Source organism: Mandrillus leucophaeus, unplaced genomic scaffold, assembly GCF_000951045.1.
Source record: "Mandrillus leucophaeus isolate KB7577 unplaced genomic scaffold, Mleu.le_1.0 Scaffold262, whole genome shotgun sequence".
Taxonomy (NCBI): Eukaryota; Metazoa; Chordata; class Mammalia; order Primates; family Cercopithecidae; genus Mandrillus; species Mandrillus leucophaeus.
This window is the reverse complement of record NW_012102721.1, coordinates 3,780,627-3,807,229: the sequence shown is the minus strand read 5'-3', so window position 1 is coordinate 3,807,229 and position 26,603 is coordinate 3,780,627. Positions and strand designations below refer to the sequence as shown.

The following is a 26,603-nucleotide window of genomic DNA, read 5'->3' as shown; positions in this document are numbered from 1 at the left end:
ACAGTGGATTACTGTAAGCTTAACCAAGTGGTGACTCCAATTGTAGCTGCTGTACTAGATGTGGTTTCATTGCTTGGGCAAATTAACACATCTCCTGGTACCTGGTAGGCAGCCATTGACCTGGCAAATGCCTTTCTCTTCATTCCTGTCCTTAAGGCCCAGCAGAAGCAATTTGCCTTCTGCTGGAAAGGCCAGCAATACATCTTTACTGTCCTACCTCAGGGGTATATCAACTCTCCAGCTTTGTGTCATAATCTTATTCGGAGAGACCTTGATCTCTTTTCGTTTCCATGAGATATCACACTGGTCCATTACGTTGATGACATGGTGCTGATTGGATCCAGTGATCAGGAAGTAGCAAACACATTGGACTTGTTGGTGAGACATTTATGTACCAGAGGATGGGAGATAAACCTTCTACCTCAGCATAATTTCTAGGGATCCAGTGATATGGGGCTTGTCAAGATAGTCCTTCTACGGTGAAGGATAAGTTGCTGCATTTGGTCCCTCCTACAACCAAGAAAGAGGTACAATGCCTAGTGGGCCTATTTGGATTTTGAAGGCAACACATTCCTCATTTGGATGTATTGCTCCAACCCATTTATCAAGTGACCTGAAAAACTGCCAGTTTTGAGTGGGATCCAGAACAGGAGAAGGCTCTGCAACAGGTCCAGGCTGCCGTGCAAGCTGCTCTGCCACTTGGGCCATATGACTCAGCAGATCCAATGGTGCTTCAGGTGTCAGGGGCAGATAGGGATGCTGACTGGAGCCTTTGGCAGGCCTCCATAGGTGAATAACAGTGGAGGCCTCTAGAATATTGGAGCAAGGCCCTGTCATCTTCTGCAGATAACTACTCTCCTTTTGAGACACAGCTCTTGGCCTGTTACTGGGCTTTGGTGGAAACTGAATGTCTGACTATGGGACATCAAGTCACCATGTGACCTGAACTGCCTATCATGAACTGGGTGCTTTCTGACCCATCTAGCTATAAAGTGGGTCATGCACAGCAGCATTCCATCATCAAATGGAAGTGGTAAATAGGCGATCGGGCTCGAGCAGATCCTGAAGGCACAAGTACATTACATGAGGAAGTGGTTCAAATGCCCATGGTCTCCACTCCTGCCCCCCTGCCTTCTCTCCCTCACCCTGTACTGACGGCCTCACGGGGAGTTCCCTATGATCTGTTGACAGAGGAAGAGAAGACTAGGGCTTGGTTCACAGATGGTTCTGCACGATATGCAGGCACCACCCGAAAATGGACAGCTGCAGCACTACAGCCCCTTTCTAGAGCATCCATGAAGGACAGCAGTGAAGGGAAATCTTCCCAGTGGGCAGAACTTCAAGCAGTGCACCTGGTGTGCACTTTGCATGGAAGGAGAAATGGCCAGATGTGCAATTATATACTGATTCATGGGCCGTAGCCAATGGTTTGGCTGGATCATCAGGGACTTGGAAGAAGCATGATTGGAAAATTGGTGACAAAGAAATCTGGGGAAAAGGGATGTGGAAGGACCTCTCTGAGTGGTCAAAAATTGTGAAGATATTTGTATCCCATGTGAGTGCTCACCAACGGGTGACCTCAGCAGAGAAGAATTTTAATGATCAAGTGAACAGGATGACCCATTCTGTGGACACCACTCAGCCTCTTTCCCCAGCCACCCCTGTCATTGCCTAATGGGTCCATGAACAAAGTGGCCATGGTGGCAGGGATGGAGGTTACACATGGGCTCAGCAACATGGACTTCTACTCACCAAGGCTGACCTGGCTACGGCCACTGCTGAGTGCCCAGTTTGCCAGCAACAGAGACCAACACTGAGTCCTTGATATGGGACCATTTCTAGGGGTGATCAGCCAGCTACCTGGAGGCAGGTTGATTATATTGGATCCCTTCCATCATGGAAAGGGCAGAGGTTTGTTCCCACTGGAATAGATACTTACTCCAAATATGGGTTTGCCTATCCTGCACGCAATGCTTCTGCCAAGACTACCATCTGTGGGTTCACGGAATACCTTATCCACCATCATGGTATTCCACACAGCATTGCCTCTGACCAAGGCACTCACTTTATGGCTAAAGAAGTGTGGCAGTGAGCTCATGCTTATGGAATTCACTGATCTTACCAAGTTCTCCCTATCATCCTGAAGCAGCTGGATTGACAGAATGTTGGAATGGCCTTTTGAAGTCATGATTACAATGCCAACTAGGTGACAATACTTTGCATGGCTGGGACAAAGTTCTCCAGAAGGCTGTGTATGCTCTGAATCAGCGTCCAATATATGGTCCTGTTTCTCCCATAGCCAGGATTCACGGGTCCAGGAATCAAGGTGTGGAAGTGGAAGTGGCACCACTCACCATCACCCCTAGTGATTAAGTAGCAAAACTTTTGCTTCCTGTTCCCACAACATTACGTTCTGCTGGCCTAGAGGTCTTAGTTCCAGAGGGAGGAACACTGCCACCAGGAGACACAACAACGATCCCATTAAACTGGAAGTTCAGATTCCCACCCGGACACTTTGGGCTCCTCCTACCTTGAAGTCAACAAGCTAAGAAGGGACTTACAGTGTTGGCTGGGGTGACTGACATGGACTGTCAAGATGAAATCAGTCTACTGCTCCACAATGGAGGTAAGGAAGAGTATGCATGGAATACAGGAGATCCATTAGGGCATCTCTTAGTATTACCATGCCCTGTGATTAAGGCCAATGGGAAACTACAACAGCCCAATCCAGGCAGGACTACAAATGGCCCAGACCCTTCAGCAATGAAGGTTTGGGTCACTCCACCAGGGAAAAAACCACGACCTGCTGAGGTGTTTCCTGAAGGCAAAGGGAATACAGAATGGGTAGTAGAAGAAGGCAGTCATCAATACCGGCTACAACCACGTGACCAGCTGCAGAAACAAGGACTGTAATTGTCATGAGTATTTTTTCCTTGTTTTGTTTAAAACATGTTTGTGCATGTTTATACTTGTACTAAGAAAATATCTTCATTTTATTTCCTTTTTCCTTTAGCATGTGACATAAGATTTATAGACTTCAAATCAGCATTTAAGTATTGTTGACTTTATGTAATAGTATTTGGGTTGGGGACTGGTGTGTTTCAGGTTGTACAAAGAATAGTTGTATTATGTTAGGCATAATTATGACCTCATTATTGTCTTTATTTGAAGATTATGTATGATCTCAGGAGATGTGCATGGGTTCAAGTTGACAAGGGCGGACTTGTGATGGTTAATACTGAGTGTCAACTTGATTGGATTGAAGGATACAAAGTATTGATCCTGGGTGTGTCTGTCAGGGTGTTCTCAAAAGAGATTAACATTTGAGGCAGTGGGCTGGGGAAGGCAGACCCACCCTTAATCTGGAGGGCACCATCTAATCAGCTGCCAGGGAATATAAAGCAGAAGAAAAACGTGAAAAGGAGAGACTGGCCTAGCCTCCCAGCCTACGTCTTTCTCCCATACTGGACACTTCCTGCCCTTGAACATTGGACTCCAAATTCTTCAGTTTTGAGACACAGACTGGCTCTCCTTGCTCCTCAAGTTTGCAGACAGCCTATTGTGGGACCTTGTGATTATGTAAGTTAATCCTTAAAAAACTCCCCTTTATCTATATCTATGTCTATATCTCTATCTCTGTCTTTATCTCCTATTAGTTCTGTTCCTTTAGAGAACCCTGACTAATAAAACAATGAAAATATTTTCTATACCTTGTTCTCCATACAGTCCTTAACTTCCAATCAAATTTTAATGCTTCTCTTTTAAATACAAACAGACAGCCAATAATCATGAGATAGTTGAGGAAAGTCTCTAGCATGAGACACAAAGACCATGACAAACACACCGAAAAAAGGAACTTGGAGGAGACAGATAAAAAGCAGGAAGCAGAAAGCAAATGTTAAGCAAAATCATAATTTTCTCAGAGAAATATGAGAAGATGTGCAACTTTGAAACAAGAATAAGGTGAAAACAAACAAACAACAACAACAACAAAAAGAGAAGCATTCACAGAAAAAGAAAGTGATCCTGACAACTAAAATATGGGTGGCAGAAATGAAAATGGAGAGGAGAACCAAAAAGACTGACAAGGGAACCAGAGAGACCAGACTAGAAGGTGCAGCATCTGAACAATGGGAGGTCCAATAAGAGAGAATAGGCAATTACTAGACAACTTCTCAGAAGTGAACGTTATGAGTTTCTAGACTGAAAAGATTCACCAAGTACCCAGCATTTTTTTTTTAAAGACCCAGACTAAGACACATCAACAAGAAATTTCCAAATACCACGTCGAGAATATTTCACATGTTTCCGGAGGGAAAGAAAACAGTTCATATACAGAGAATCAGGAATTACAATTGCATCAGACTTATCAACAGCATCCAGGTAGAAGATAATGTAAAAATACCTTCAAAACTCTTAAGGGACACAAGAAGATGCTGTTTGGCCACAGGAGCAAGACTGCTGGCCTCCAATCAGTCCTCTGGGCAGGCCTCTGAGGCAATTACAGGGCTAAGGAACCAAGTAACCAGTGTGGCATTGGCTGTGCTAAAACCCAATGGCCCCAGGAAGAACCCTGTTGATGCTGGCTTGGAGCATGAGGCTTAAGGTTGAGGTTGAGGTTGAACAGGCCCCTGTGTAGAGGCTAAAGCAACTCCATCCTTGGATGCCCACCACCGTGTTGACTTCTGACTGACCCCAATTCCTGGAAGGCTTCTAAGGTTTCTGTTATCTATTGTTCCTTATGTAAGAGAAACTACTTATTGGTAAATCCTGCCCTTAGCTCAGACAATCCTGCCCTTAGGCAGATTCACATAGGATTCTTGCCTTTTCCTATGACTGCCCTAGACATTCCTTCCCTACAGTATGTAAGCCCTGGGTCTGGGGGGCGATGGGTGGGAATCCACCATCTCGTCTCGCCACCACTTGAGACACAGGCATGGCTTCCATTCATAAGTCCCTATTAAATATTTCTTTCTGAGAAACTGGATTTGGCCTCTTCCTCGGCCACTCGGCTTCCTTGGACTCTGGGGTGGTTTGCATAGGCCTGCCAACCATGGAACACCCTGCCTTTCCCTAGGCCTGAACACAAATATTGGGAGTTTTCACTTCTTTACTTAGCCTCATGGTTCATAAACCCAGGCAATGAGGCATATGTCCACGGAGACAGAGATGAGCAGGCCCCAAGTGAAGCACCAGCTCAGACATGGAGGGGAAGACGTGGGCTCTGCTGGGCAGAGTGATTCCACCCTCTATAAATACGGCCCACAGGTGCCTGCAGCCCGACCTTCCTGAATGGCACTGCCTTCTCTCCTATTTGGGTGCAAAGAGCAAGAAGAAGGGATCATAGAAGTTGCCCCTGGACTACAGGGTTAAGCCAAAATGTACATCTATTGACTAATGGAAGGATAATAACAATATTACATACTTTTAAAATGTGTGTGTATTTAAGACCTGATGTTATACAGAATATAACCGAACTATTACATAGTAAATTCTTATGTATACAAAAGCTGTAGGAGCTATACTTTGGTAAACTTTCTGATGGATTACATCTAAGTGGTAGTGGGTCAGGAATTTAACACTTGCTTGCAACTTTGCTGTGCTGCCAGTCAAGAATACAAAGTCTGACCATTCTAAAGGGTTTGCAAGCTCTTACATTCAGAGCACTCAATTCTCAAAGGTGGTTTTGTGGTTGTTTATAACCTCAAACACAATCACCCTTTGCCCCCCACCCATTTTCTCTTGCTCAGTATCTACACACATCACATCTTCACCTTCCAGTAAAAGTTCAAAGTACTACACAGCAATGACAGACACACTCCAAACTCACAGACGCTTTCATGAGTTAAGATTCTAGAGCCTGTTAGCAGGTTAGGATTTTAAAGAACAGTTTTAAAACTCTGTTTTGTGATGCCAGGGGCAAAATAATGCTCTCAAATACAGTGGTAGAACATATTCAATCTTTCATTCCTCAAATATCATTCTAACTTGTGCCAGTCATGGTTCTAGCATACAGTGGCTATTCTAGGCACACAGTAGCTGCAGCAAACTGCTGGCCACACCCTTCCTGGGCACTTGACTCTATAGCCTCTAAATGCAAGCACATATGACTCTCTGCAAATGATTTCTTTGGCCAGCTATTGAGCCAGAAATCCTGAAGAGTAAACCCCCTGGGAGCTGCCCTCTGCCCATGGTTGGCAAGAGGGGGTGATAAGGCCCACCTGCCTTGCCCTCTAGTCAGCACAGCTGAGTCCATCTGATGTCACCTCTCAGAGTTCCTCAGCGGGCAGTGGGCCTCAGTGGCCCACATTTATAACCTCCTCCATGACACACTCTTACCTGCGACTCCTGGTGAGGCAAGAGGTGGGACTTGATTCCAGAGGCAGGGCTTGGACATAGGACCAAACTGAGAACTAGCTAAAACAGGTCAGGGCAGATGCAGTTTTCCATAGGACACACCCACCAGCATGCCATGTCAGTTGACCGTTTCCATGGCAACACCAGACCTTTCCATGGCAATGACCGAATGGTCCTAAAGTTACCACCCTCATCCTAGAAGTATCTGCATAAACCACCCATTGATTTGCATATAGTTAAAGGTAGGTATAAATATGACTGCAGAACTGCCTCTGAGCTGCTACTCAAGGCATGCAGCCTATGGAGCAGCCCTGATCTGCAAGGAGCAGCATCTCTGGCGCTGCTGTACATAGCTGCCTCCATGAAAGCTGCTGCCTAACACCACCAGCTCACCCTTGAATTTTGGGGCAAATCCAAGAACCCTCCCAGCCTGAGCCCCAATTTTGGGGCTTGTCTGTCCTGCATCATCTGGCAACCAGCAAAGGGACAAGGACAGCAGAGACGGTGGCAATTGGCAGAGAGGCGAGACAGTGGAGACAGAGAGGCAGCAACTGGTGAGAGACAAGAGACAGCCGTTGGCAAGACAGCAAGAGACGGTGAAGCAGTCTGTGATTGAGGATGTAAGAGCCGTAACACGGAGGCAGTAACAACAAAGAGCTGCCAACACTACCGAGCTATAACCCTAACCAGTGCCTCTTTTCACAGCCATCATCTTTCCCTGGCAGATGGTGAAACTGAGTGGACAGCCACGTGTCCATAGTGCAGCTGCCTCGTGTGGGACCCACCGCTCCAACCAGCAGGCTTGGTGGGTTACTGGTCCCTGTGCCAGCCCCCTACACAGAAGCTGAGCACCCCCAAGCTGGGGAACCTGGAGAGACCTGCACCCGGGTCCCACGTGGAAGACCGGTTGGCGCCATTTTGTCTTCTGTTGGATGGGTGGGTGTCCCCTTTGCAACCTCCACCAATAATATCAGGTAAGCTAGGAAATAAAAGCCTTTGGCTAAGTGGTCAGTTCCCCACAGTTTAGGTACCTTAAAGCACATCCTTGCCACCCCTTTACCTGGTTCTTTCTCCTCTGACTCCATTTTATTGCTCCACTTCGCTTTCATTTTCAGTCCTAATATGTATGTCTTGTTTGGAGTCTTATGTTTGCTTTTGACTTTCTGTTAACTGTATTTGGGAAATCATTTAAGGCAGGAAACTTGGTTGTGAGAGGTTCCCTGTTGTGTTGACTCTGGAATACCAGAGTCACGTTGTTCTATGTTTTGTAACCTGGTCTTGGGTTCACCGGGTTGGCCGCCCCCTGGGTGCCCCAGGGTTTTTGGCACTGCTGTGCACTGCTGCTTTGGTGAGGGCATCCTCGTTGGCTGAAACACAGGCATTTTGGGTTCTCAGCATCGGTGTTACAGGCCACCCTCCAGATGCTCTGGGATTTTTAGCACTGACATTTCCTCTAGGATTGTGGGTTATACCCCTTTCACTAGGCCAATACTGATCTTGTCTTTTTCCACCCTGAAGTTAGGAGTATTATTTTCCTAATAGCCAGTTGCAGGCTCCTTCCTGTGTACTGTCTTATAACTCCCTTGCTTAAGCTGCTCTTGGTCAAAGGAATTGGGAGCTCCCAGGCTCCTGGCCTGGCAGTCAGCCACCTACAGTGGTAGACAAGTGGCCAGTCCAATAGTTTTTTCAGTGTCTCCACTACTGGATAGGTTCTCCAGCAAGTCAGAGCCTCTCAGGTCTCCCCTTGGGCAACGCTGTTTACCCCTTTCCCTTCCTCCATTTGTTTAGCCCCCCTCTCCACCCAACTCTGGATCTCTATGGAATTGAGGCTCAACATTCGACTGCCCATTTGCAGCTCATAATCCATTTTCATAACACCTTGCTATCTATATTTACACCTTTAAAGAACACGGGAATTTAAGAGGGAAAAGTAACTAGGCTTTTGCTAAACTTAGGCTACTTAAAACCCTCTGTAGAGATCCTTACTAGGCATGGGGACGACAAGGAGCATCCCAAGGGACTCGCCACTAGGGTGTCTTTTAAGCTATTGGAGCAAATTCAAATTTGGCTTAAAGAAAAAGAAACTCATTTCGTATTGCAACACCATTTGGGTTAAATACAAGTTAGATGACGAATATATCTGGCCTAAACATGGTTCTATATATTATAATGATATTTTAAGATTAGGCTTATTTTGTAAAAGAGAAGGAAAATGGGAAGAAATCCCTTATGTACAGACTTTCATGGCTCTATACTGGATCACATTACTTCCAGGCACTAGAATGCCATGCATAAGGGAGCCCCAGCTCGCTGCTCCCCATAGAAAGTTTACAAGCCTCCCCAGAGTCTCTTCAGTCCCCCATTCCTGAGTGGGGGTTCTCACCAATTCTATGAAAGATTGCACCCCAATATCATCAGGCACCTTTCCCCCTTATCCAACTAGCCCTAGCCTATACCCTCCGCTGCCCAAGAAAATGAGCCCAACCAGTACACCAGGAGTGGGGCCCCATATCAGCCCCTAAAGTCAAGCCTGTGTCCGCTGTGGGAAGTAGCTGATGGAAATGAGGGAACGCTCAAAGAGTACATATGCCATTTTCCGTGTCTAATTGGACGTTATAAAAGGAAAGAATTGGCCAGTTTTCAGATAATCCAGAAAAGCTTATACAAGAGTTTGTTACGTTGACCATGTTCTTTAAATTGCCATGACTTACAAATATTGTCATCCGCTTGCTGTGCTGTGTGGGAAAAAAAAAGGAGAGGAAAAAGTGTGTGGTTAAGCCAGTCAATTATGACAAGGTGAAAGAAATAACTCAGGGAAAAGATGAAAATCCTGCTCAGTTTCAGGGTCATTTCGTTGAAGCACTCAGGAAATATACTAATGCAGACCCAGACACTCCAAAAGGGCAAGCTCTCCTGGGTACACATTTTATCATTTAATCTTCTCCTGACATTAGGAGGAATCTACAAAAAGCAACAATAGGACCTTCAAGTCCTACGAGACAATGCTTAAACATAGCCTTTAAAGTTTACAACAATACGGACAGGGAAAAACGGGAGTAAAAAGAAATAGCCAACACATACAATTGTTAACAGTGACTTTAAGCCCCCTTCCCCCTCAGGGTTACTCATCTTGAGAAAATGTTACAAAATTGGCATCTGGGATGCCTGGACAAGAGCCCCTGACTTGGCGACCCCTAGGCCAGACTCACTGTGCATACTATAAGCAAAAGGGCCCCTGGCAATGAGAATGTCCTAACTGCTCTGGTGAGAGAGAACAATAACAACAAAAAGCTTCCATCAATACTAGAGCTAACCTTCTTCTACTAGCCCCAGTGAGCTGTTTACTGTCCCAGAGGACAGCTTTCCACAGTGGCAGATAAGCAGCTGCCTGAACATTTTTTCTTGGTATTTCCACTGCTGGGTGCGTGCTCCAGTGGCTTGGGAACTCCAGAATCTCCTTTTGAGCAATGCATTTTGCTCCCTCCCCTTTTCAGTTGATGCTATGGGATTCCCTGTCCTGCCTCTTCCTGTTTTCCATACCTATCAGGACAAATAAAATTTGGCCAGGTTGATGGGTCCCAGTTCTGTAAATAACTCGAACCCAGTTGTCTTGTATAGGTTGTTTTATTTAATACGTTTCTGGGTATATGTACATGTATTGTGATATGTGTTGTGTTTAGCGTGCTATCAAATTGGCTTCTAGATAAAAGAACACTCATTCAACAAATAAGACTAGTGAAAGCTTATTAGTTTGAAGAGAATCTTGTATCTTCTAAAATTTAACTTTAGGATTTTTACCTAGGTAAGTCACTGATGTTCATAGGCTTCAAAATGGTTAAAATGGCTTTAAATGGTGACTAGCTTTGCATGGTATCTTGCTTCTCGGTGATCTACGTACAACAGTTAAAAGTGAAATAATTAAATACACATAAATGGGATATGCTTAATGTGTGGTTTAAAATCAAAAAGGTAGAATGGTTCTCATCTATAGAATGACAATGTCTAGTGCGAAGTTCACAATTTCTTCCTTCCTAGGTTTAAATAAAATGTGCTGAAGAAATGTATTCTTTATCGAGAACAATTTTTTTGTCTAATCCAGAAGTTATTAAATGGGAGGTTCAAAACACAAGTGAACCAGTGAGTAGAAAAGAGAGATGTAAAGAACATTATGAATAGAAAATGTATTTTTTGTTTGTTTTGCAAGGAAGGATATAAAGAAAGAGTAATTTTATATGTGGAGAAATCTTGTAAATTCCTATCCTAGAGCAAAATAACTGGTTATTTAAGAAAGAGGTAGTATAGAACATGTTAGGAAATTCAACCACGTTGTAGATGGTCTGTGTAAGTCATCTGCACAGTGTGGATGAATGTGGAGGTGGGCGGGCACTCACTGGCCCTTGAAGTCTTTTTGAGCAGTATGGAAGCCAAGAACTAGAAGCTAGGAAATGGGGTTGTAAAACTGATTTGTCTATGGATTTTATGTGTTGAGCTGCTGTGGTCTTGGCTTGTAGTAATTACCTATATGAACATTCTACCTCCCCTTTAGAATTCAGGACAGGTTCAAAAGGTCCTCCAATATAAAAATAAAATACTGTCCTTCCCCACAAAGGAAAAGATAGCTCTCCTTTTCAACCGGGAGATTAGTCTTGCTAAAACCTTAAGGACAAGGTAAAGACAAGGATCCCCCAAGAATCAATTACAACCAAAATGGAAGGGCCCTTATCAGGTATTGTTAAGTACCCCCACTGCTGTTAAACTTCAGGGGACACCTACTTGGGCCCACAGATCCAGGATTAAACCTGTTTCTTATGAGTCACAGGCACAAAGGAAGGACACTGCAACCACAACCAATATCAGTAAAGCTTTGGAAGACCTCTGCTACCTATTTAAAATAATCAACACTCAGCCAGAAGAGGTAATGTAATGCTGTAGATGGGAATAGGAGCGTTAATCTTGCACTTCTTCCTGACTGTAGTACTTCTTTTCTATGGCTTTAACCAGCCACCTCCTGCTGGGAAACATCTCCTGTGGGCTTGTTGGATATAGAGGCCACTCTAAGACCCAATCAGATACCATGATGCCACTGTTAATTCTGTTTGCTCTTCTAATTAACTTAAGCCAGTGTGTATGTGGAGAGGGAGGGTGGACACAATTCTACGGTAAATATTTCAAAAATTGTAGTATCATAGAATCATCTTTACAGTTGCTAGATTTGTCATCAACACTCCCAGGATAGAGAGTTTCATCTTCTGACCTACCTGGAAAATCTCAGGACCATGTCCCCAGACTTCCTAATTAACCATAGCAATCCCAAAATACCCAAACCCCTACTTGTGAAGTGGAACTCTCCCCCACTTAGTGGATCCCACCTGAACCCTGCTGTTTCCCTGCCCTGACCACTATTATCTGAATCCGGGAAGTTCAGTATATCTCCAGTGCACTCATAACTCTAACTTTTGCATCCACTCTTGCATTAATGACACAAAAGTGGAAGCGTCTCTGCGGTGCTGATCCAACTCCAGTTGCCAAGTTTCCAAGACCACAGGGAGGTAAATGAGATGCCATTTGTAAGTGAAAAGACCATATATGGTACCTTCCCCTGGGTAGGAACATACAAAGGAAAAACAACTGCCTGATCTGGGAAGGTGATAGTATTACCCTCTTCTAGAAAACAAAGACTGTTCAACCACCACCACGAGAACAGGCGGAAAATATCTCTATAGACTCAACCTGGCAACGAAGCGTAAACACCACACTCGGCAGGGCTTCTGTTGGTGCCCCGGCTGGGCTCATTTTTGTTTGTGACCATGAATGGGAAGAAGTCACGCCCTATAACCACTCCAACTCCCTAAGGAGTCACTTCTTCTTTAAGGAATAGCTTTCCCTTGTATCTAAAAAGCTTGGAACTGACGTGAATGAATGTTAGCCACTCTTGCCCCTCCAGGGGTCACAATCTATAACCCCTGGGACCCAAGAATACCAGAAATAAGTGAGCAATACAATTAATTCTGGCAGGAATCAGGGCGGCAATAGGACTAGCAGCACCCTGGGGTGGCTTTGCCTACCATGAGTTAACGCTAAAGAACTTGGCTCAAATCCTAGAACCCTTAGCCACCAACGGAGGTCAGGCATTAAAGAGAATTCAAGAGTTCCTTAGACCTGGCAAATGTAGTTGTCGATAACAGACTAGCATTGGATAATTTACTAGATGAACAAGTTGGAGTCTTGTGCAGTTATTAATAAAACCTGCTGCACATATGTTTACTCTGGACAGGTTGAGGTTAACATTCAAAAGTTCTATGAGCAAGCTAGCTAGTTACACAGAAATAATCAGGGCACTGACCCCAACTATATCTGGTCAACCATCAAAAGTGCCTTCCCAAGTCTCACCTATTTTTCGCCTCTTCTAGGACCTTTGACAACTGTCTTGTTACAATTGTTTGGTCCTTGCTTCTTTAACCTCTTAGTAAAGTTTGTGTATTCTAGATTACTGCAGTTCCAGAGACAATGCTGGCACAAGACTTCCAGCCTATCCTGTCCACTGACACAGAGAATGAAATCGTCCTGCCTCTGGGCCCCTTAGTTCAGGTATCCAGAGATTTTTACTCCTCCACTGCTAGGCAGGGCCTACGTCCATAAACTCAGCAGGAAGTAGTTACAGAAAACAGATCTCCGCCCTTCGGCAGCCCCCTTAAGATTAAGGAGGAGTATCTAATCTCTGAAGGGGGAATGAGGTAGGAGGTGGGACTCAACTCTGGAAGCTCAGGCACTCAGACCAAACTGAGCATTAGCTAAAACAGGTCCAGGGCAGATGCCAGTTTCCACAGGACACACCCACCTGTGCCAAGTCAGTTCACCATGGCTCTGGCAACACCCAGAAGTTACCGCCCCTTTCCATGGCAACGACTCGACAACCCAGAAGTTACCACCATCGCCCTGGAAATGTCTGCGTTAACTGCCCCTTAATTTGCATATAATTAAAAGTGGGTACAAACAGGACTGCAGAACTGCCTCTGAGCTGCTACTCTGGGCACACAGCCTATGGCGCAGCCCTACTCTGCAAGGAGCAGCACCTCTGTTGCTGCTGTGCGCGACTGGCCACTTCAATAAAAGTTGCTAACACCACTGGCTTGCCCTTGAGTTCTTTTCTGGGCAAAGCCGAGAACCCTCCTGAGCTATGCCTCAATCTTAGGGCTCGCCTGTCTTGCATCACTGGGATCATCTCCCAGTAAGCTAGCCACACTTACATCCATGCCTCAGGGCCATTTCCAGAGAAACCAGCCCAGGACACTGTTGAAGAACACAATAGTCTCTGGGGCCTTCTCCATCCCATCCCACACCGGGCACTGTCAGCTTGATTCTCCTTTTTAATTGCCTGTAAGCAGGTAGCATAATGTTTTCACATTCTTTGTAAGGCCTTTGTTCTACTAAAATCTAAACTCAGAGCACAATTTTAAACTAGATGAAAGAAGAGCTGCGCCTGAAGCACTGCAAACACTTCCCCACCACACATGTGCACTCGCCCTGACACCCTCAATCCCCCTGACACCCTCACTCCTCATCCTGACACCCTCACTCCTCATCCTGACACCCTCACTCCCTGTGACACCCTCACTCCTCACCCTGACACCCTCACTCCCCCGACACTCTCACTCCTCACCCTGACACTCTCACTCCCCGACACCCTCATTCCCCGGGACACCCTCACTCCCCGACACCCTCACTCCTCACTCTGACACTCTCACTCCCCCTGACACCCTCAATTCCCCGGACACCCTCACTCCTCACCCTGATACCCTCACTCCCCTGACACCCTCACACCTCACCCTGACACCCTCACTCCCCCTGACACCCTCACTCCCTGACACCCTCACTCCCCCGACACCCTCATCCTCATCCTGACACCCTCACTCCCCCGACACCCTCACTCCCCGGGACACCCTCACTCCTCACCCTGACACTCTCACTACCCGACACCCTCACTCCTCACCCTGATACCCTCACTCCCCTGGACACCTTCACTCCTCACCCTGACACCCTCACTGCCCGACACCCTCACTCCCCGACACCCTTACTCCCCGACACCCTCACTCCTCACCCTGACACCCTCACTCCTCACCCTGACACTCTCACTCCCCCCGACACCCTCACTCCTCACCCTGACACCCTCAATCTCCCCGACACCCTCACTCCTCACCCTGACACCCTCAATCCCCCCGACACCCTCACTCCTCACCCTGACACCCTCAATCCCCCCGACACCCTCACTCCTCACCCTGACACTCTCACTTCCCCTGATACCCTCACTCCCCCGACACCCTCACCCTCACTTCCCCAGACACCCTCACTCCTCACCCTGACACCCTCAATCCCCCCGACACCCTCACTCCTCACCCTGACACCCTCAATCCCCCCGACACCCTCACTCCTCACCCTGACACTCTCACTTCCCCTGATACCCTCACTCCCCCGACACCCTCCCTCCTCACCCTGACACCCTCACACCCCTGACACCCTCACACCTTACCCTGACACCTTCACTCCCCGACACCCTCACTGCTCCCACTGACACCCTCACTACTCCCCCTGACACCCTCACTTCCCCAGACACTCTCACTCCCCCTGACAATCTTACTCCCCCTAATACCCTCACTCGTCACCCTGACACCCTCACTCCACCTGACACTCTCACACCTCACCCTGACACCTTCACTCCCCCTAACACCCTCACTCACCCTGACACCCTCACTCCTCACCCCAACACCCTCACTTCCCCAGACACCCTCACTCCCCCTGACACCCTCACACCCCACCGACACCTTCACTCCCCTACACCCTCACTGCTCCCACTGACACCCTCACTCCTCACCCTGACACCCTCACTGCTCCCCCTGACAATCTCACTCCCCCTAATACCCTCACTCCTCACCCTGACACCTTCACTCCCCCAGCACCCTCACTCACCCTGACACCCTTACTCCTCACTGTGAACACCCTCACTCCCCCCGACACCTTCCCCCCTCATCCTGACACCCTCACACCCCTGACACCCTCACTCCTCACTCTGGACACCCTCACTCCTCACCCTGACACCCTTACTCCTCCTGACACCCTCCCTCCTCACCCTGACAGCTTCACTACCCCTGACACCCTCACTCCTCACCCTGACACCCTCACTCCCCCTGACACCCTCACTCCCCCAACACCCTCACTCCTCACCCTGGACACCCTCACTCACCCTGACACCCTGACCCTGGACACCCTCACTCACCCTGACACCCTGACCCTGGACACCCTCACTCCTCACTCTGGACACCCTCACTCACCCTGACACCCTGACCCTGGACACCCTCACTCCTCACTCTGGACACACTCACTCACCCTGACACCCTCACTCCTCACCCTGACACCCTCACTCCTCACCCTGGACACCCTCACTCCTCACTCTGGACACCCTCACTCACCCTGACACCCTGAACCTGGACACCCTCACTCCTCACCCTGACACCCTCACTCCTCACTCTGGACACACTCACTCACCCTGACACCCTCACTCCTCACCCTGACACCCTCACTCCTCACCCTGACACCCTCACTCCCTCTGACACCCTCCCTCACCCTGGACTCCCTCACTCCCTCCGACACCCTCCCTCACCCTGGACTCCCTCACTCCCTCTGACACTCTCCCTCACCCTGGACTCCCTCAAGTCACCTGCCTGGCTGCAGGCTGGAACACGCTTTCCCTAACTTCTCAAGGCTCAATCCTTCTCCTCATGCCAATCTCAGTTCAAACTGCACCTCCTCAGAGAGTTCGTCCCCAACCCCCCTTATAAAGCAGGATTCTTTTACCCATACCCCTTTCCACATTGCACTGTCTCACAGCACTCCTCTAAAAGTCTGTTTACTTCTTTAACAATCTGTCTTCCTTACAAGAAGAGAGGTTCTGTAAAAGCCAAGACTATCTTTGTCTAGCTGACTGTTGCATACCAGGGCTTAGACCAAGGCCCTGACATGTAGTAGGTGCTTAATAAATATGTTTTGAGGCAAGGTCTTGCTCTGTTGCACAGGCTGGAGTGCAGTGGCGCCATCATAATTCATTGCAGCCTTGAACTCCTGAGCTCCAGTGATCCTCCTGCCTCAGCCTCCTGAGTAGCTGGGACTACAGGCATGCACCACAAAGCCTGGCTAATTAAAAAAAAAAAAGAATTGTATAAATGGGGACTTGCTATGTTGCCTAGGCTGATCTTGAACCCCTGTCCTCAAGCAATCCTCCCACCTTGGCCTTCCAAAGTGCTGGGATTACAGGCATGAAGCCACCACACCCAGCCAATGTGCTGAAGAAAGAAAGAAAAACATGCTCATCCTTTGAGTCGGGTTCAAATTTTTTCTCCTCTTTAATCCCTAGTCGCTCCAGTTATAAGTGATTTTTAACTCTTCTCACACTTTAATGCATCTGGCAAGAAGATCCACGTGGTGTTAGAAACAAGACAGGACCTTAAGGCTGGGGGGAATCAGCAGGTGTCAGCGTGCCCTGTGTGCTCAGGGCAGCTGTTTCCACTGGACATTCTCCCTTTGCCTCTCTGGGCAGCGACTCCCAGGCCAGTCGACCTGCTGTGTCGAGTAACCAGGATTTCTCAGTCTTGGCATGGTTGCCATTTTGGACCAGATCGTTATTTCTTGTGGGCGCTGCCCTGTGCAGCAAAGAATGCTGAACAGCACTTCCAGTCTCCACCCACAGGATGCCAGTAGCACCCTCTAAGTTGTGAGAACTCAAAATGTCTCCAGAGGATGCCAGATGTCCCCCGGGTGGGGGTGCACCATCACCCCGCTTTGAGATCCATGGAGCCAGGTCTGTTTGCCACCATGGCGTAAAGCTCCACTCCCACCCCCCTTAGGAGGGCTAGGAGGCAGCATCGTGGGGCCACAGAAGGCCTGGCTTTGCAATCAGAGGGCAGGATGCACATTCCTTCAAGACACAGACTCAGATTGTTAGGCATCTAGTTCTCGGGGTTTCTGTTGTTGTTGCTGTTCCGTTTTGTCTGTCTTCCCTCCTTTGTTTACTAGCAGCCGGGAATTTGCCACTCTTTCTAAACGAAGATTTATGGAACACTTACCACGCGGCTGACGCTGTGCAAGGCTAAGGTTCTAATACATCTCAGCTCACTTAACTCTCTCAACACTATAAATGCACACTGTTTTATCTTGACCCTTCATTGGGAAGGCGATAGAGAGGTAGGAGAGCAAACATCTTGTGTCCCAAGGGTGTTACTGGTGGAATAACATCGCCCCCCACACCCTAGTTTCTAATTTGCTGTAGGCTGCAACGCTGTGGGGCAAGGCTCAGAGTCCTGTTGAAATTAGGAATAAGTGTGCTGTGAGGGAAGGGCTGCCTTATTTTAGAACACAGATTTTCCGAATATCTATTTTGACAGGTTCGATCCTCTCCTCCCCTTCCTGCCTTCCTTCTGCCGATTTTCAATGTCTCGATGGTGTCCCACCTAAGTGGCCTTTACAGATGTGAGTTGTGAGGCACTGGGGATGCAGGCAGATGTCCTCCAGCCCAAGACTGCCTAATTTAATGGGATTTCTGCATTCTGGAACAAGCCTCCATTTTCCCCAAGCAGGATTACTCCAGAGAGCAAAACACAGCCCAATAGTATCACATTTCCTTTCTGCTTTAGCAAAAATAACCACTGTCTCATTCAAGGGAAAAGGCCGCCAAACAAATTTGTTACGGGAACCATTTGTAACAACTTCTACTTTGCACTGCCTTGGAGCAAGCACACTTTGTACAGAAGGGTTTGCAGTTACGTGGGCAGCAAGGTAACCGCTGATCATTACAGGAAGCTTCAGAAACTGGGACCAGTGTAGGAGAATGGGATATCTGTCCAAACTAAGAATAAAAAGAATGACACTTGTATTTTGTATGTCTTTTTCACTTTGTCTTTCTCATAATTTATTTTTCTTGATATTTGCACCTTGCGGCCCTGTGATAGGCTGGAAATCTCAAAAACACACGTTCAGCACCAAGATTTTGAGCAGTACCACCTCAGAATGAGATCCCTAGAGAAAACTGCATGTTTTCCACTTGCCCAACACAAGCAGCTTTTGGAACACAATCTGTTTGACATGGAGATTTTCTAGATGGGCAAAGAGAAGGAAACAACCTAGGAACAGTATTTAGGAAGATGAAAGAACACAGCCTTTCTGCACAGGAAACCGCTGAGCAGAGAACCTGGCCTCTGCAGTGGCCTCCAAATAGAGTCCAATGGCTGGGGCCAGCCTGGCTGCTTAAAGGAGACTCAAGGGATACAATAAAATGCAGATTCTCAGGTCCTAGTGCAGACAGTCTCACCCAGTAAGTCTGGACTGCATATGGGAATCTGTATTTCTAGGCTCTTCTGCAAGGCATTCCTGGTCTTTCCAGGAACCATAGGCAGCTGGTTTGGGGAAAGAAGCAACGACTCCAAGTGTGACCTGTGAGCTGGCAGGGCCACCCTCAGCTCTGCTCCCAGCCACTGAATCCAATTCTGCATTTTAACAGAACCCCAGGTGATGCACCGACACAAAGCTGAAGCAGATTGGTCTAGGGGCAAAAAATTAGAGCTATGGAGATTCTCTCAAATGAAATAGATGATACCATTGACTGTTAGAGCTTCTAGAAGGAATCTCAGGTCACTTGTGCCAATTCCCTGATTTACAGATGAGGAAACAGGCTCAGACAGGTCAAATGACTTCTCTCCAATACCCAACATTTGGCAAGTAGCAGATCTGGGACTAGTACCCAAAGCACCTAGCTCTCCAATCACTGCACAAACCACACAATTCTGTCTACTTGCCAGTGGCTTTTCTCATTCGAAAAAAGCTTAGGAATTTCCCCAGGAGGCAGCACAATGTAATGGGAAGGGCTCCGGATGCCTCTCCAGGGCTTCTGGAATCCATGCCCCTCCACCAAGAAGCCGCTTTCCTGCCAGCTACAGGTGCTCACCTGAAAAGTAAGCCAGACCATATTAACCCTGGCATCGCTGGTACCTGGAAAACTTTCTGATTCAATGCTTTCCACCTCCTACTACCCCTCGCCACCCCCATGGTGCGAAATCCTGAGGGGCTGCTTTAGACGTTATTGTCTTTGGCTGCTGGTGGGGGTTTGCACAGCTGGCACACTGCACCAGTCTCCTGCCTGCTGCCAACGAGGTCACTTCCCAAGCACCGGCTTTGGAGAAGCTGGGACTCTGCAGTGGGAAAACGACGCTGCCCTTAGCAGGACAGGTGTAAATTCTCCCCCTGCCACTTTCAGCCTAGTGTGAAACGGATGGAGTGCGCATTCCCACTTCCCTTTATGGTTCCCGGGAATGATGGAGCTGCCTCGGGCATCGCCACGTTACTCTTTAGACAGTCTCCTTGTCTTCCTGCAATGGCAGCACTGAGGCTGTGTATTTCTAAGTGCAGGTATGTAATTGCCATATAATAAAAATCTGAAAACATCCCACCCGGGACCTGTGCTGGACAGCAAGCATTAGCACAAAACAAACCCACTCATTTCACTTCCCTTATGGGGTTAATGTCAACACTCCCAGAGTATTCTTTCTTCCTTTGAGAATTCTAAGAGCAAACAAGTGACCATTTTTTTATTGAGCAGCAATAGTCAAATATCAAAATAGTACACCTAGGCCAAGAGAGGATGCAAGGGGAGCCAGGCCAGGAAAGTCACCCAGAAGAAGTGACACTCTCTTCCTCAGGTTCCATCAGAAACATGTTTACACCCAGGGAAGTTATAGAAGGGATGCCAGGCTGCCCACCTGCCTCACAGGTATGCCCTGTTGTCCAGGTAGTATCTGTTACCTTAACATACAATGAGCCCCAGTGTCTCACCAAGGCCGGGCAAATAGGATGACCTGGAGGAGGGATCCGTGACACACAGCAAGGGACCCAAGGACAGGCAGAGGCCCACAGTCAGTCATAGAAGCCTCAGGTCACCCGGAGAGGGGCCTCGCTCACCAGCAGGCAGGACCACCACCCCATTCCTGCTATACCCAGTGGGGGGGTGGGGCAAGAGTCAGTAGCGCACTAACCCCCCACCTCTGCTCCAGCATAGGCAGACCCTGAATTCAGGGACCAAAGGCTTGACCTACTCTAGTCTATGAACGAGATGTCACATAAATCCCAAGGCATGTTGTCAGATACCAGGGAGAAGGAGAAAAACACCACCTTTAAATTCCTCCCCCTCCACCCCTGGGAGCGATGCAGCTACGTACCACCACCACCACCAAAGAATAGCCACTTGGCGGGGCGTGGTGGCTCAGGCCTGTAATCCCAGAACTTTGGGAGGCGAGGTGGGCGGATCACGAGGTCAAGAGATCAAGACCATTCTGGCCAACATGGTGAAACCCCATCTCTACTAAAGCACAAAAATTAGCCGGGTGTGGTGGTGTGCGCCTGTAGTCCCAGCTACTTAGGAAGCTGAGGCAGGAGAATCGCTTGAACCCAGGAGGCGGAGGTTGTAGTGAGCTGAGATCGCGTCACTGCACTCCAGCCTGGCGGCAGAGCGAGACTCGGTCTCAACAACAACAACAACAACAAAAAGCTGCTCATCACAACAGCTAGCTTTATCCTTTTGGGATCATTCCAGGAGGAAAAGGGAAAAATGGGTAGCCAAGAGGAGGTGGAGCCAACTTACCTACAACAAGGAGATCACACAAGGATATCAGGGATAAGTATGACGGGAAGTATGGGGGGAAGCTCCTATTTCATATTAAATATATCCTGATTGATAAGGGGGTTGCCTTACAACGTCATTAAAACACAAAATACTCAAGCTTTCTACATCCATCCCAACATAAGTGTTTATTACTAATAGGTATTTAAATATCATTGATCTAATCTTGCACACATTGGATTTCTCATATTATACATTAATTTCAGCAATTCTAGAATTAGTGCAATATGACATGGGACATTTTAAACTCTTTTTTTCGAGAGGTATCTTGTTCTGACACCCAGGCTGGAGCGCACTGACATGATCTTGGCTCACTGCAACCTCTGCCTCCCGGGTTCAAGCAATTCTCCTGCCTCAGCCTCCCAAGTAGCTGGGACTACAGGCATAAGCCACCATGCTTGGCTAATTTTCATATTTTTAGTAGAGACGGGGTTTCACCATGTTGACCAGGCTGGTCTCAAACTCCTGACCTCAGGTGATCCGCCCGCCTCAGCCTTCCAAAGTCCTGGGATTACAGGCATGAGCCACCGTGCCCGGCCTGATGTTTTAAATTTTTAAGCAACTACTCTCCAGCAGGAAAAATAATACAGAAGTACAGAAGGGAAGCAGAAACCCTCCCCTCTTCCTTCTCCCACCCTAAGCCCCAGGGCACTCTCTTGCCACAGGCTTCATGTTAATACAGCACTAAAGTCATCATTTGTTTATTTCCTGTGATAAAAATTACACTTGAATCCCAAGTTGAAATTATTAACAATTAAAAGGTGAGGCAGAATCAAAGAAAAAAAAATCCATAGAATGAAAAACTTAGAATGAACTTGTTGTGGATTAAATCATGTTCCCCAAAAGATATGCTGAAGACGTAACTCCGGTACCTGTGAACTTGACCTTACTCAGAAAGTGGGTCTATGCAGACGTGATCAAGTAAAGATGAGGTCAGGTTAGAGGAGGGCAGGCCCTAATCTAATAACGGTCTCCTTATAAGAGAGGAATCCGGACACAGAAACTTACAGGGAGGGGAGAGATTGGAGTGATGCGGCCAAGGGCCAAAAAATGCCAGCAGCCATCAGACACTAAGAGGGAAGGAAGGATCCTCCCCGAGAGCCGCCAGAGGGACAGTGTTTCTGCTGACACCTTGCTTTTTGAACTCTGGCCTGCAGAATTGTGAGAACAAGTTTCTATAGTTTTGAGACCAGGATATTAATGCAGAAATTAGAAGATTATCCACAGCTGAGGAAAGGGAAGCTGAGGGAGGTTACACACTTGCCCATGGTTACAGGTGTGACCCTACAGTGTTCAGGACCTGTAATCAGGCCAGGATGCTTCTTGTCAAACCACATCATCTCCAGAAGCATGAAAATGGTTCTTCTTAAATGTTATTATAACTAAAACACTGCACCTAAGGAGGAACCGCAGTGAAGTGCAAAGACTTTGAGCTAGGCAGACCCAGATTGACAGCTCCGCCCTGCTTTGCCTTCACTAGTGTGGCCCTGGACAAATTATTCTGCCTCTCCAAGCCTCGGTTACCCCGTCTGAAAATTAAGTCACATTATTGTGCACATTTTCCAGGATGTTGCAAGGATGAAACGAGGTGAGCCACGCAAAGGGCTTCACATGCCCTTTGAATGCCCAACACTCCATCAGCAAGAAATTAAGGTCAGCTCTTGATCTTATAAACTATTTCTCGGACTCCTGTCCCTCCTTATTGTTTCAAGCTGATTTCTTGGCTCATCTTTCCCAGTCCTCTGCAATACAGTCTTTGATGAATTCTTTCTCTAAAGCCCAGGAGCTGCCACTTCTCACTCGAAGGAGCTAGCGGCAAACTGGCTTTGACTTTCTTATTCTTTCATCCTCAGTAATTGTTTTTTCTCATTGTCTTTAATAGTTTACCATTTCAGGTGGCGCCATCAGAGTTCTTCTTGCTGGGATTACCTTCTTGTTTTCAGCCTCAACTACAGTCAGCTTCATTTGGGGAGCCTGGATGGCTTCTTCTGAAGAACACAAACTCTTATTGCCATATGCTCAATCCATATTTTCAATGCAAGTCTTCCAAATAATTGTGTACGACGAGGCTGATAATCAAGTGAGCGCACCATGATTAAAATAAGATTCGTCAAAATAATTAGGTGGCCCTTTACATTCAAGTGTTCAGGTATGAGAACAGTTTTGCTGTCTGCTTTACCCATCTTAGTGGAGATGACAGAAAATCTTTCAGAAAAAAAAATCCCAAAGGCTTTTTTTGAAGCTACTACAAGGTATATGGCTGCACACCTTTTCCTGTCTTCAGCTGCAGTTATTGTGTTCGCATGAAAGTCTCTTTTTTAATAATGGAAATTGCTGTAATTATAATCACTTTAGAATAGTGTTATTATTATTAATAAGACCAAATTGCATGGTTCAAGCAGATGCTGGTTCAAAGAACTGTTCGAAAGTTCTACAGTTCGGAAGAACCCACATAATGGGATCAGCCACAAACCTGGCAGTCATCTCCATGCCAACGTGGCCCTTCCTGCCAGCACCCGGGCCTTGCCTTGCAGCTCTCATGCGGGCTTCTGGGCACATGCCTGTGACTCCTCACAGAGTCACTGGGCAAAGAATGGACCTCCAGTTACTGATTAAAGCCTTCTGGGAACAAGCACACTTCCAACAGTTGACTTTCCCATAGAAGAGGGGAAGCTGGAGGGCTCTGGTTCCTGTTGAACCTCTCCTCTCAAGGCCTCTCCCACGCACACCTGGATCCAGCCCTTCATTCTGTTGCTCATTCAGCAGTACTGAAGGAAGGAGGAGATGGGGGAACAGCAGGCAGTTCGAGGGTCCAGTTGCAGTCACACATTAAGTTCCTAACACCTTGGGGTGTAAGTTCAGGGCTTTCTGGCTGGAAAGGGTAGTTTGAGGCCAAAACCAAAGACATCAGGAGGCATGAAGGGAAGGAAGTCATTATCTGCCTGGTGGTTCAGAACTTGGCTTCTGAAGTTCAGTTCCCTGGCTTCCATTTTTGGCCCTCCCTCTTTCTTGTCCTGTTGCCCTGGAAAGTTGTTCAGTCTCTCCAAGCTTCAGTTTTCCCATCCCCAAATGCATATAAGAACCCCAAGGGGTGGTGGGTGGTGGGTGGGGATTCTGGGGAAAGCACACCTACAGCTTGTCCCGTACCGAGCTTTCAGACATTGTCTATGACTATTACTTAATTCTTGAAAATTTCTTGGTTATTTATTGCTTGAATTTACAATTCCATTTTTCTCTCCACCTAAGCAATTTTTATTTTAGGCTTCAGAGAATCAGCAGAGAATAAATGCATGACTCCTGGCCATTAATAGAGCAGGAAAGCTCACTCCAGGTTCAGAAGTCACCGCACTGCTGCCCCCTCTAGCTGGCTGCTGACACCCTGCTGGTGGTCAGAGACATTTCAGGGCAACACAGGCTGGCACTGAATCCTAATGCAGTAGTCAGTAAAGCCTGAGTTTACCGTAGGCATTTGGAAAGATTTTGCTATAAAGCAGCTTATCGCTAAATCAAGCCAGGAGGGAGGTACAGGATATTTCATTCCCCATCACTTGTAAAAATTAAATCTGTCTCTGTAGAAGCAGCCCTCCCTGGAAACATGCTAATGGTTGAGAAGTAATCTTGAACCAACTACTGCCTGGGCTATAGGGAAGACAAGAGCCTAGGTACTCAATACATTTCTGTTAATTAAATTAATTAAACCTCATCATTTTAAAGTAAAGGTCACTGAATTAATTAACAGGCAAACTATTATTTATAAAAGCTTTTTTATTTTTTTGATTGCCAAAGTTAAGTATTTTTTAGTCGTTCTTCAGGCTTCTTCCTTTCCCCTTTCCTCCGGAGGGAGGGTTTCAGGCCTTCTTTTATTATAGCCCTCAGACCACCCAAATTTACTTTTAGTAGAGATAATTCCCTTGCATCAGAGCACACATCTCAAACGGGGAGTCTTTCAAGGCCTGTTCCAAAAGATTCTCTGTAGGTCACAGAAGAGGTTCTTCCTCAATAGCTTGTGATAGTTACAAGGTTCTCAGCACCAGGCACGTGTTCCCACGTGTTGGCTGCACCAAGACCACATCTTAAGGGCCAAGTTAAGCTCCCTCAGCTGATGAGGATTCCCTTTCCCTCCCTCTAACCATCCACTCCTGGAGATGGCAAAGATCACTCACGTGGCTTCCCATGACTTAGATGAAAGGCAACTCGAATCAAAGTTTGAATACGCTTTTGAAGGTTTTTTTTTCCCCCTAAACTAATTAAACAACTACAGAAGTTATTCGGCAGTTTCCTTTTTTAAAAGAATTAGCATGGCATGTCTTTCCTCTTAAAGTCTTGAATAATTTAATGAGAATTATACAAAAGTCATGAGTATGTTCTATTTATGGCGGAATCATAGCTGAATTAAAACCCAAATGACAATGTTAAAAATAAAAATAAAGTATCCTCAAATAGTGCATTCAATTGAGCAAAGGACTTCAAATCCCACTTGGAATAGATAGTTTGAAAGTAGGAGGGGAGCAGAGCAATTGGGACTTTTTTTTTCTTTCTTTTTCTTTTTTTGATTACTGTGCTTGGGAACATTTGTTTCTTGCTACAAAAAGTGTTAGTAAATGAACATCAGAGTAAGAGAAAAAGAAAGCTGTTGTAATCGGGATACCACTTGGTCCCCGGACCTCACTCAGCCCATATTTTTTTCCGGTAGCTGGACTACATTTCACACTCTCCGCACACCCGCGTGTGCGTGCATCGCTCCGTGCAGAGGGGCAGGGCCGCCGGATAAGCGAGGACACAGCTGACAAACCAACTCGGAGAAAGGAAAGCGGGCGCAGGGGAGACGCTGCTCCTTCCTCAGAGCAGCAAGCAAGCCACTCCTGAACCGGCTTGCTTTTAGCTGAGCTCATGCATAAATCCTTTTTAAAGGGTACTGCGCCTTTGGAAGCCAGCCACCAGCCTCTTTAGCAATGAGACAGCATGGTGGGGGGCGGGGGGAGGGAGAGTATGAACACGAGGTGATTTTCCCCATAATAGCCCGTCGCCCAAGGCCCACCGTTCCGTCTCCCGCTGGAAGTAGGTGTCGCCCGCAAGAAGGAAATCACGTTATTGGAGGCGGCAAGTTCCAGGTCTCCTCTCCCGCCCAGCCCCGCGGAGGGGGAGCTCACAAGTTCTGAAACACTCGCGCACACCCCTCCGTGCGCCCCGAGCGGGGGCCGCCGTCCTCCACGACTCAAGAGCGAGCGCCCACGCTCCCCGGCCCACCCGAACCCCTCTGCGTTCCCCGCTCTTCTGTGCGGGGACAGCTGCTGCTTTGGGGGCGACGCTAAGCCGCGTGGAGGCGTCTCTGGACGGCCCCCTCCCCCCAACGAGCCCGAAAAGCCCGCGGCAGCAGCCGGGGGGGCCCTACCTTCTGCGGGGGGGTCCCGATCAGCATCTCCAGGTAGTAGCCGCGGCCAGAGTCCCCCTGCAGGTTGTCCACCATGGCCAAGAAGTTGGCGGCGCCCGCGGCGGACTCCAGGGCAGGCTCCAGGGCGAGCGCCAGGCC

At 47.5% G+C, this 26,603-nt stretch overlaps 1 protein-coding gene across 1 annotated transcript in view; it reads right to left on the bottom strand.

The window, feature by feature from the left end:
- The window catches only part of BACE2 (beta-site APP-cleaving enzyme 2), a 108,688-nt gene extending 82,091 nt beyond the window's left edge, over positions 1–26,597 (bottom strand). Inside the window, exon 1 of the mRNA XM_011984181.1 lies at positions 26,466–26,597. Within this exon, the coding sequence (XP_011839571.1) occupies positions 26,466–26,540 (75 nt within the window). The 5' untranslated portion in view covers positions 26,541–26,597. The remainder of the gene's footprint in view (positions 1–26,465) is intronic.
- Positions 26,598–26,603: the final 6 nt, after the last annotated feature.